This window comes from Thalassophryne amazonica, chromosome 5 (assembly GCF_902500255.1).
Source record: "Thalassophryne amazonica chromosome 5, fThaAma1.1, whole genome shotgun sequence".
Classification (NCBI taxonomy): Eukaryota; Metazoa; Chordata; class Actinopteri; order Batrachoidiformes; family Batrachoididae; genus Thalassophryne; species Thalassophryne amazonica.
In genome coordinates, this window is record NC_047107.1 from 83,645,111 (window position 1) to 83,657,219 (window position 12,109).

General features: G+C 37.7%; 1 protein-coding gene across 2 annotated transcripts in view; it reads left to right on the plus strand.

Annotated features, from left to right (window-relative positions):
- The window catches only part of pi4kab (phosphatidylinositol 4-kinase, catalytic, alpha b), a 70,715-nt gene that overhangs the window by 43,994 nt on the left and 14,612 nt on the right, over positions 1-12,109 (plus strand). The window contains exons 29-38 of one of the 2 annotated variants that reach the window (XM_034170733.1): positions 433-552; positions 3,113-3,127; positions 3,278-3,370; positions 3,648-3,804; positions 3,919-4,046; positions 6,397-6,555; positions 8,402-8,553; positions 8,667-8,774; positions 8,893-9,020; positions 10,392-10,550. In XM_034170733.1, coding sequence (XP_034026624.1) covers positions 433-552; positions 3,113-3,127; positions 3,278-3,370; positions 3,648-3,804; positions 3,919-4,046; positions 6,397-6,555; positions 8,402-8,553; positions 8,667-8,774; positions 8,893-9,020; positions 10,392-10,550 — 1,219 coding nt within the window. The remainder of the gene's footprint in view (positions 1-432; positions 553-3,112; positions 3,128-3,277; positions 3,371-3,647; positions 3,805-3,918; positions 4,047-6,396; positions 6,556-8,401; positions 8,554-8,666; positions 8,775-8,892; positions 9,021-10,391; positions 10,551-12,109) is intronic. The other variant, XM_034170734.1, reaches the window with a different exon arrangement.

Consider the following 12,109-nt stretch of genomic DNA (forward strand, 5'->3'; position numbering starts at 1 on the left):
AAGAGGGCTTCTTAAAGAAAAATTAACAGGTCTGTGTGAGCCAGAATTCTTGCTGGTTGGTAGGGGATCAAATACTTATTTGCAGCAGTAACATACAAATAAATTATTTAAAAATCATACATTGTGATTTCCGGATATATATCTATATTTTTTAGATTATGTCTCTCACAGTGGACATGCACCTAAGATGATTTCTAAGTGGGAGAACTTGCAAAATCGCAGGGTGTTCAAATACTTATTTTTCTCACTGTAAATTAATTGAATTGAAGCTAATTCACATATTGTGCATGTATGAGTGTATCACTGCTGCTCTCTTTTCCTCCCTGTCTAATATAAACATTGTTGTGTGTGTGTGTGTGTGTGTGTGTGTGTGTGTGTGTGTGTGTGTGTGTGTGTGTGTGTGTGTGTGTGTGTGTGTGTGTGTGTGTACAGGAGTACTTGAACAAGCACCAGATTTGGGTGTCAGGACTGTCTCAACACACAGGCCTGGCAATGGCCACAGAGAGCATACTTGACTTTGCAGGCTACAACAGACAGAGTACTACACTAGGCGTAAGTTACACTCACATCCGCACACATGTACAAACAAATGATATCTACTGTGATTATGTTTTCATCATCACCACTCCATTATGATAATTACTGAAAAAACATTTTCCAAAATTAATGTGGATTTAAAAGATTTAATGTCTTAAACTCTAATACCAATAGCATTTTAATTGACATAAAGACAGTAGAACAGCCTGTCACTTTAGCTGAATTATTAATCAGATTACAAAACCCATGGTTTGAATTTGGGGAGGGCTGGAGCTGACCTCATACCCCCGTCACAGATAGCCAGAATCACGCATAATGGCGTCAGAATGACGAATCGGTGCACATCCAAAAAGTGTCGGGTTTCAGTTCTAAAACACTGTGACAGCCATCTGTGAGAGTCCACATAGTTGGTCAAAATTGCCCAAGTGTGATGCACATGTTCAAAACCCTCCGGGCGCTGTCGAGTTGGGACACCTATCCAATGGTGGTCTGACTGCAATTTCCATATTCTGAAGGTGACATAAACAGGATCCAAAATGATTTGAGTGCGTATGACGGAACCTCGAGATGGATCTGGCATGGCAAAGCCTGCCGGCATGATCTGCACATGCCACTTATCCACTTATAATGTCCACCACCACTGTTGACGCGCTGATCAGGCTGCACTTAAACCGCTGCACACAGACAACAGCATTAACATTGCAACATAAAACTCTGTATATTGTGCCTAAAACTCTCTTTGATATATTAACTGGGTTTTTAGACGTTGTTATTGCGTTTGTTTTATGTAAAAATGCCAGAAGCTCAGGCTGTTTTCAATGGGAGTTACTGTGAGCTGTGATCGCTTCCTGTTCATGTCATTTGGGGGAAAGTGAAGTTTGCACTTTAACGTCCTGTTTATTGTCCTTTACAACACTGTTTGTCCTCTTTGTTCCAGAGTAATATATATAAGATGTCTGAAATTCGATTTGCGTTTATTAAATCCCAAGCAGGTTAAACGTAGCAGACACGGATCATTTGGAATATTTGTTTTAGCAAGTTTTCAGGGTCTCATGGATGCAGTCTCTTATTAACGTAATGAAAAGCATAAAAAATTACATTTTAGTAGTACAGTGGAATCTTGATTTACGAGTTTAATTTCTTCTGTGACAAGCTCAAAGCCAATCTGCTCATACTTCAAACAAGTTTCTCCCATTGAAAATAACTGAAATAATTTTAAACCGTTCCAGCCTTGTAAAACATCCCCAAATCCCTCTAAATTATGAAAAAAAAAATTAACAGACTTGTATATTTTACCTGTGCATAATAAAATATATAAAGTAAAAGAAAAAAGTTTTATTAAGTGTTCTTACTTTAGAAACACATGAATGCTGTTAACGGAGGTGGAGGCGCAGAAGGGAGTGATGGAGGTTTGCACACACTGTAAACACAAACTAAACTTAAACTGTAGATCCTAAAAAGGATCATACAGACATAACTTTTATTGTAAACTTGCAGGTCTTTGGACCCGGAAACAGATTTATCACGTGATGCGTTACGTCAGAGTTTAACAACTGGCTACTCTGGTATGACTTGTTTATGGATTTTTCCTCTTCAAGAAGCAGTTTTTTTAGCAGGTGGAACTTATACTCCAGTGCGACTTGTACTCCAAAAATACAGTAAAAAATGATCAGTCTCCAGCAGACCAACTTCAAAGTGCTTTTTTTGGATTTTGTTTTTTATGACTAGCTGTCCAAAGCCCAATGATGTTTAAAATACAGTGACGTAACACAGTAAAAAGCAACAAATTCTCATTTGATATGTGGAATGACTTTGATTTTGGAAATTTTCTTTCACTTACAACCATTTAATTCATTTATCAAAATAGTAATTATTTATCTGTCAAATAATTGATTAATTCTCAAGTAATTTCAGCTCACATGCTGTCACATTATTTATTTGTAAAATATATGAATATCAACAATAGTAAGGACAGGCTGTCTCGATAGTATCTCATGAAGTGACTAGTACCTTGGAATTTTTAACAGTTAAAGTGACACTTTTTTAACGGTCTCAGCATACTGGACATTTAGAAAACCATATTTTAACTAAAGTTGGCCTTACAGTTGTGATTGTTTGAGCCTTTGACATTTAATGCTGATTAACATTTGTAGCTTTTTAACATCACAGATGTGCTGTTTAGTTGCTTTGTCAAAGCTTTGCAGTTAACCCTGAGCTTAAATGTCCTGTATCCTGTGTTCACATAAGTATGTTTATCTTCTGTGTGTTATATTGCTCATTAAACACAAGGAGTGTGGTTGTCTGAGTTTTACAATAGTGTATGCCCATGTGTGCATGTATAATGGTCAGTGTGACATTATGTTGCTTGGTAATTCTTTTTTGTGTTCCCTGGCTTGCATTTTGCTATAGCTGTCTTTTCATTTGCTTCATTTGTTGTATTTTGTCTTTATTAAACTGCACCGAACTGCCTACCTCGTGCTTGGCTGGTTTACGGATTTGCTACCTGGTTACTTACCTGCAATGGACTGGTGGGTTGGCTGGCTGGTTACCCATTTGGCTAACTGGTCAACCGTAGGCTGCTTTCCCACAGGTTGGTCTGAACATTGAATACAGAGAGACAGATCTCAGGCACAATACATTTTGTTATAGCTCAGAACACTTTTGCAGGACAGCTATGAGTCTGTTCATTTTTTTTGTGACTATATGGTCCTGTAACCCACAACCTGTTTTTTTTTTTTAGACCACCCAGCTGACTGGGAGGCCAGCGTGTGTAAAGAAGGACTACTCCAACTTCATGGCATCTCTCAATTTGCGTAACCGTTACACTGGCGAGGTAAAGTCTATTACTGTATATTGATGAAACCTTTTTATTTACACAAAGCCTAATCTGTCCTATTTTAAGAAAAAAATAGTTAAAATTATCACTAAGTGGTTGGTAGGCACAAAAATAAACTGCTTTGTTGTCGTTAATGCCTTTTGAGTGATTCACAGCATTAGTTTTGAATTGCTCATATAGATTCCAATAAAAATACAGTAGGTGTAGATGTAGTATGATATATAATACATTTCTGCAGCCATGGTATATATCCTTATGCTCATGTGTTGTCTAGGTGGCTGGTATGATCCAGTTCTCTGAGGCGACCCATAGTCAGTCAGACCTTAGTAAGATGATGATTAATCAGATGACCATTGCTCTGGACAAAAAAGACCCAGAGGCTTTCACCCAGGCCATGTTCAAGATGGCTGCACTGCTTATAACTACCAAAAGTGAGATGTTTTCTTGTTTAACTACAGACTAGAACTGAAAACTGTGAGTTGTGTCTCTGTCATAATTCAGCATTCAATAATTATTTGTGCATCTGCCCATTTCCCGTTTATTAGATTGTGACCCGCAGCTGCTGCACAATCTATGCTGGTCCCCTCTGAAGATGTTTACCGAACACGGTATGGAGACAGCTATTGCCTGCTGGGAATGGCTCCTGGCCGCACACAACAGGGTGGAAGTGCCAGTATGTACAGACCATCATGAACCCATATGAATATTTGATTTGACTGATTGGCCAATGTTTGACTGAGAGGCGGTATTGTTGTGCACACTGCCATCTGCCTTATGTCCTCCTGCATGTCCTTGGATTGCATTTGTAAACTATGCAACCAAAGTACATATATGATTGTTCTGGTTTGAATACTTTATCGAGGAAAAAAAAGCCAACCTGTTGAAGCTGAAGGTCATACTTTTGTTTAGGACCTACTTATCACCAGATTCAAGGTAACAAGAAATGGTATTACCGCTCACCATTTTCAGCTGACTGCTTTTAAACTTTTTTTTTTCTCTTCTTTTTTTTTTTTTTTTTTTGTTTTGTTTTGTCTTTCGTTTTTTGTTTTTTTGTAAAATACTGCCTATTAATGTGCAATCTTTCAAAATGTTTCCAACCTCACAAACATTGGTCAGTGCTGACACACTGAAACAGAGAAGAAACAAATCAGGACCACTGTTTAATTGCTGAAGTTTTAGTATTACAAAATTACTAGTGTGTTGCCTATGGGGATCCACGTGCTCTAGATTGGGTAGTGTTTATAAAATAGGTAGCTGACATTTTTCAAGGGTGGTAATAAATTATGCAAAATTTCTATAATGAATTGAAATGGCGTGTGAGTCCACAATGTTTTTAGAACCTTAGACCTCAACATTTTTTAGATGAGGAACTCAGCCATTTTATTTCCTGTTAATTACGTAATTTTTAATGTTAATTTACTGTCTTAATGTATTTATGAATTGTTTAGGTTCTTGTTATTATATACACATTATTATTATTATTATTATTATTACTACTATTATTTTATTATTACTTTTATGTTGTCATTTGATTTTTAAATCTACCACAATGGAAATAAGTTTTTTTTTTTTTTCCCACTTTTTGTCATCCATGTATTTTTATTTTTATTATAATTATTATAATTTTTATTATATTTTGTACTTAAGTTAAACTTACTAAATAAAATAATGCACACTGTGCTTTTAATACAAAGATGATTTACCACCCCCTGCTGGAATGGCATGTAAGTCCAGAATGTAATTTCCAACATCCATTATTCAGTGTTGTTAGCTAATATCCATATAGCCCGACAATCGGCCCTGAATTGGGCCAGATACTGGCCTCTCTCTCCTAGCCTGTGATTAGTTGGTGGCCGAGACGTTGACATCAGCCCATGCGTCAGCTTCACGTTGATGTGGCGTGAGCGTGGCTCTCCTACTGGTTGTTTAGGAGAGGGAATTCGAGCGCTGCTCTCCTGTTGTTCGTTTCGGAGTGGGAAATCTCTCTCCAAAATGGAGGCTAGTATCTGGCCCAATTCATAGCCGGGCCGGTTGTTGGGCTAATATCCATAGTGTCTCCAGAAATATTAGTCTTATTAACATTCCATTTTGTCACTATTCATCCTTGTCCCAAAATACATAACCATGCTAAACAGCAAATGTCAGCTCTCACCAGTTTGTCCATAATCAAAGTTATATGCATGCATGCATACACACACAGTTTTTGTCTTTTCTGCGTTCTGCCGCAAGCAGGTGCTTTTCATTTTAATCCACAAACAGACGGTGGCGAAAGATATCAAACACAGTACAGTTGTCACTCATGATAATGACAACATGACACTTAAGCAAACTGACTAAGCCAATTGAACTACAAAAACACAATGACTCAGTAACACTAACAACACTGTTAAACTAACATGAACCACAATAACAACATTTGAAACCCTGAACTCCTATGGTGCATTGCAGCACAGTGGCCATTGTTCACTGTTATTAGCTAATATCGCTAATTTCTCCAAAAATATTAGTCCTACCAACTTTGTTTTCGCAGCGTTCATCCTTGACCCAAAATACATAAGCATACCAAATGGCAAATGTCAGCATTTCCCAGTTTCTCCATGATCGAAGCCAAGCACTTGGCTGTTATAATATAGATACGATATGTAGTAGTAGTTGAGTGGCTTAGTAGTAACACTGCAGTCTTGGGAAAAGCTTCCCAAAACTTTGGAATACATTTACCACATATCATCCTAACATGAATGTAGAGAAAGGAGATGACAATAATTACACTATGATTTGACGGGTACATGCATAAATCATATATGGCATGATCTTTATGGGTTGTATGGTTTTGCTTTTTTCCAGTGTAACTTAATGCCATTTTTTCAACAAGCATGCATTACATCTGTTGTTCACAAGCTAGAATGTCCCCCACCCTGCAATGCTGAGCAGTATTACATCATTGTCACTATGTATATCACTATATTTAACATTTGTGTGATTTTACCATCTTTCATTTCTGTATTGTGTTTTCCTTTGCATAGTTCATGCGTGAGATGGCAGGGGCTTGGCAGATGTCAGTAGAGCTGAAGATGGGTTTGTTTTCCGAGGCCAAAGTAGAGACTGGGCCACTGGCTGTCTCAGAAGAGAGCCAGCCTGCACCCTGTCCACCAGATGTCACCCCGCACTTCCTCTGGATAGAGGTCTGTAACACTGGAACATAAACTACTGCATCCCATTTGAATTCTTCCCATTAGAAGCTTTTTATGTTTGCTTACATCTTTAGTGTTGGTAAATGCCATAAAAGGTGCACAGATTTAGTTGTGATTACTTGACAACTGCATTGAATGTTTTGTATTATTAAGACAAACTCATGAATTACTTTTCTGTTCAGTTATGGTAAAAATATTGGAGAGTGCTGCTTTAGATTCCAGTTTGTTACATCTTTTGTGTGTAAAATAGATGGATGCCAATTTTTTATTATTAAGCATTTTACAAAGATTTACCAGTTTGTCCTATAAGCCAGTTTGTTTGTTTATTTGATAGGGACAGATGCAGTATACATGGAGAAGTGTGCGGCAGTAATCCAATGTCATGCATCACAGTGTAGTGTTCTTAGTATGTGATGCTTTCCAGTGGAATGGCCATTAAAATGCCAAATATAAAACAACACAATTAAACCATATTGTGCATTTTTAACTATGTGAATACACATTTACATATACACACAAATACATGCCCATGCAGTGGCTTGCAAAAGTATTCAGCCCCTTTGTATTTCACACATTTTAATTTGTTTATGGCGTTTCAAATACAAAAAGTATATCAGGCTTCTCAGTATAAAACTTTCTAAAATGATCTTCCTTAGACTCAAACTGAAAGTAAATCTCTACAACTTGATATAAATTAATTAAAAATATAAAAGCCAAGATGATGGGTTGCATAAGTAATCAGCCCCTTTGGTATAATACCCGTAAATAATCAGTTTGCCAGTTTTCTTCAGACAAGTCAGGGGATGGATACATGAACATTTCCAAGTCACTGCATATGTCTTGAACTTCATTTACATCACTTATGAAGAAATACAAACAGTATGGCACTCTATGGTAAATCTATCTGGAGGAGACAGTTCTCAAAAACGGAGTGACTGTGCAAGAAGGAGAAGAGTGAGCAAAGCAACCAAGACATCCAGACAACTCAAAAGAAGTTATAGGCTTCTTTGCCTGTGATTGGAGAAATTGTTACATAGTGCATGTTTTGCATTTTGTATCACCAGTTACACAGCTCCATGATGAAGTGGTATAGAGGAGGATTTTATTAAAAATAAGACCTGAAACTTCAGCTATACAATTTGCCTGAAGGCACATCTGAGATGTAAGCCTAGATTTGATGTTTTGGTAAAAGAAAACCCTCCTCTGTCCCACTTCATCATGAAGCTGTATAACTGGGGATGTAAATAAAGTTCAAGACATATTCAGTGATGTGGAAATGTTCATGTATCCATCTTCTGACTTGTCTGAAGAAAACTGGCAATTAAACTGATTATTTACAGGTATTATACCAAAGGGGATGATTACTTACGCAGCCCATTATCTTGGCTTTTATATTTTTGCTTAATTTATATCAACTTGTAGAGATTTACTTTCAGTTTGAGTCTAAGGAAGATATTTTGATTTTTTTTTTTTTTTTTTTTTTTTTTTATATTGAGAAGCCTGATTTACTTTTTGTATCTGAAATGCCATAAACAAATTAAAATGTGTGAAATACCAAGGGGCTGAATACTTTTGCAAGCCACTGTTTACACAGCATGCATATGTCATCTGTATACATGCATACACACACCTGCCCTCCCCTCACACCCCGTGACTCACTTCACATCCACATTGATTAGATTTTTTTGTAGTACGTATTTCAGTATTTTTGTGCATACTGTAATTTTGCTTTCGAATTTTATTTTTCTTTGTGTAGTCTTGATGTAGATTTCATAGATGGTTGTGTTGATGAAATGGAAACTTCCATTTATTCCTTGTTTTTCTTTTCTTCTTCCAGTTTCTAGTGCAGAGGTTTGAGATAGCTAAGTACAGCAGCGTTGATCAGGTGGAGATTTTCACCACCATCCTTCAGAGGTCTTTGTCTTTGAATGTTGGAGGAGCCACAAGCAGCCTCAATAGGCATGTTGCTGCCATCGGACCACGATTTAGGTATCTTTTAACGACAAATAAGCTGTTAAATGTTAGGTGGTGTAACAGTGGAACATATGGTGCCTTTAATTGATGAGACCATTATCAATACCCTTTTTTATTCTATATTCCAGGCTGTTGACCTTGGGTCTGACTCTTCTACATGCTGACGTTGTAACGAATGCCACCATCAGAAATGTGTTGCGAGAGAAGATCTACTCCACAGCGTTTGACTACTTTAGGTAGGAATAATATAATTGTGCCTTTGACAAACAACATTCTCTATCAGCACGAATAAAAAATAAGTGTTTATGTTCATCTGCCCTCTAAAACCTTTGTGATCTATCTGCCTTTCTGTAGTGTCACTCCCAAATTTCCCACTCAGACAGATAAGAGGTTGAGAGAAGACATCTCTCTAATGATAAAGTTCTATGCCAACCTGCTGTCTGACAAGAAGTATCTGGCTGCCAGCCACCTGGTTCCCCCAGGTACAGAAATCCTTCAGGAATGACAATTGAATTTCCAAGTTTGTACATATTGAGGATTAACATTTTATATGCAGATAACTATTCCTTTTTTTATTAATTATCATGGGTAATTTTTATTTATTTATTTATCTTTTGTAATGTGAGCTTAATTTAGGGCAAAATCTGTAAATGAAGATGGCTAAAATATTCTAGACACTCAAATGTGTAATACACGTTATGTTGGTTTTAGCAAGGGCGGCATGGTGGATCAGTGGTTAGCACTGTTGCCTCACAGCAAGATGTTTGTGGGGTCACTTCCCACCTTGTCTTTTCTGTGTGGAGTTTGTATGTTCTCCTCATGATTGCATTGGTTTCCTCCAGGTGCTCCGGCTTCCTCCCACTGTCAAAGACATGCAAATTGGCCACAGGAAGTGCATATATTGGAAGTTAAATTAAGGTTAGGTTAAATTGTCACAAGATCAGATTAGATCAAGGTTCAGTCAGTTGCTATTAGCGTCACTAGTCTTAATGAACTACACCAAGACCTGGAGAAACTGCATTTCGTTATGCCTGTAAGGGTCGAGTGACAATAAAGTGAGTCTGAGTCTGAAATTAGGTGAATTGTAAACTTTAATTTAACCGTAGGTGTATTTGTCTGTCTGTGGCCCTAACCATGGTGTACCCTGTCTCTCGCCCTATGACCGCTGGGATAGGCTCCAGCTCCCCCATAATCACTTAAGCAGTTTTTCAGGAAGAATGTTGTTTCCAGCTTCTCTGACATGTACATTTGTTTCTGTCTTTCCTTTTTTGTTTTTTGGGGTTTGGGTTGTTGGTAAAACAAAACAGTTTCTTTATTGTGAAATTGAGTAAAGAAATGCTAACTGCAGTCCTACTCAGGTTACAGTTCAAGTCAGTCTACAGTGTAGGACTTGCTTGTCACCACATTTGGAATATTTTGGAGCTGGTCATTCATGATGACCAGGGTAACTTTTTTTGGTGCAGTAGTCGTTCATGTTCTAGGCCCTCCAGCTAGGAGAGAGTTGTACACTGCAGTATCACATTGTTTTCTAGTCCAATTGTTTTTAGTAATTTATTTTACTTTTACAATGCACTTTTACCACCCTGCCTCTCCTGGTGCTGCAGTCAATAATGGTAGTGTAGTTTAAAATTCTGCACACGGGCGAGGCTGTTAGTGTTTTGTCGGAGGTTTCAGAATTTTTTATTTTTAATCTTTCATCATAACTTTTATTGTGTGGTTTTTATTTTAGATATGAAGGTAATCTATCTTTGTGATATGGAGTCATAATGTATAAATGTTAGCAAAGAAGCACACAAGCTAAAGCTCAGTAGCTGTGATTACTGCTCACATTGCTGAGCGTTGTGTTTGTGTAGATCCTCAGGACATGTCAATGAACAGCCTGTCTGTAGTGGCAGTGACAGACAGCCGCAGCAGTCTTGATGCTGCAGTGGGCCAGAGGCAGCAGGTGGCTCAGGGGTGGATCAACACTTACCCCCTGTCCTCTGGCATGTCCACAATATCCAAGAAATCAGGTAAAACACATGCAGTGTGTTCAAGTTAAATTCTATTCTATTAAATGCTACATACAGTAGTGTTCAGAATAATAGTAGTGCTATGTAACTAAAAGGATTAATCCAGGTTTTGAGTATATTTCTTATTGTTACATGGGAAACAAGGTACCAGTAGATTCAGTAGATTCTCACAAATCCAACAAGACCAAGCATTCATGATATGCACACTCTTAAGGCTATGAAATTGGGCTATTAGTAAAAAAAAAAAAAAAAGTAGAAAAGGGGGTGTTCACAATAATAGTAGCATCTGCTGTTGATGCTACAAACTCAAAACTGTTGTGTTCAAACTGCTTTTTTTAGCAATCCTGTGAATCACTAAACTAGTATTTAGTTGTATAACCACAGTTTTTCATGATTTCTTCACATCTACGAGGCATTAATTTTGCTGGTTTGGAACCAAGATTTTGCTCGTTTACTAGTGTGCTTGGGGTCATTGTCTTGTTGAAACACCCATTGCAAGGGCATGTCCTCTTCAGCATAAGGCAACATGACCTCTTCAAGTATTCTGACATATCCAAACTGATCCATGATACCTGGTATGCGATATATAGGCCCAACACCATACTAGGAGAAACATGCCCATATCATGATGCTTGCACCACCATGCTTCACTGTCTTCACTGTGAACTGTGGCTTGAATTCAGAATTCGGGGGTCATCTCACAAACTGTCTGCAGCCCTTGGACCCAAAAAGAACAGTTTTACTCTCATCAGTCCACAAAATATTCCTCCATTTGTCTTTAGGCCAGTTGATGTGTTCTTTGGCAAATTGTAACCTCTTCTGCACGTCTTTAATTTAACAGAGGGACTTTGCGGGGGATTCTTGCACATAAATTAGCTTCACTCAGGCATATTCTAACTGTCACAGCACTTACAGGTAACTCCAGACTGTCTTTGATCATCCTGGAGCTGATCAATGGGTGAGCCTTTGCCATTGTGGTTATTCTTCTATCCATTTTGATGGTTGTTTTCCGTTTTCTTCCACGCGTCTCTGTTTTTTTTTTTTTTTTTTGTCCATTTTAAAGCATTGGAGATCATTGTAGATGAACAGCCTATAATTTTTTGCACCTGCGTATGTTTTCCCCTCTCCAATCAACTTTTTAATCAAACTACGCTGTTCTTCTGAACAATGTCTTGAATGTCCCATTTTCCTCAGGCTTTCAAAGAGAAAAGCATGTTCAACAGGTGCTGGCTTCATCCTTAAATAGGAGACACCTGATTCACACCTGTTTGTTCCACAAAATTGACGAACTCACTGACTGAATGCCACACTACTATTATTGTGAACACCCCCTTTTCTACTTTTTTTTTTTTACTAACAGCCCAATTTCATAGCCTTAAGAGTGTGCATATCATGAATGCTTGGTCTTGTTGGATTTGTGAGAATCTACTGAATCTACTGGTACCTTGTTTACCATGTAACAATAAGAAATATACTCAAAACCTGGATTAATCTTTTTAGTCACATAGCACTGCTATTATTCTGAACACTACTGTACATGTGAACCCACAATGTGCTTT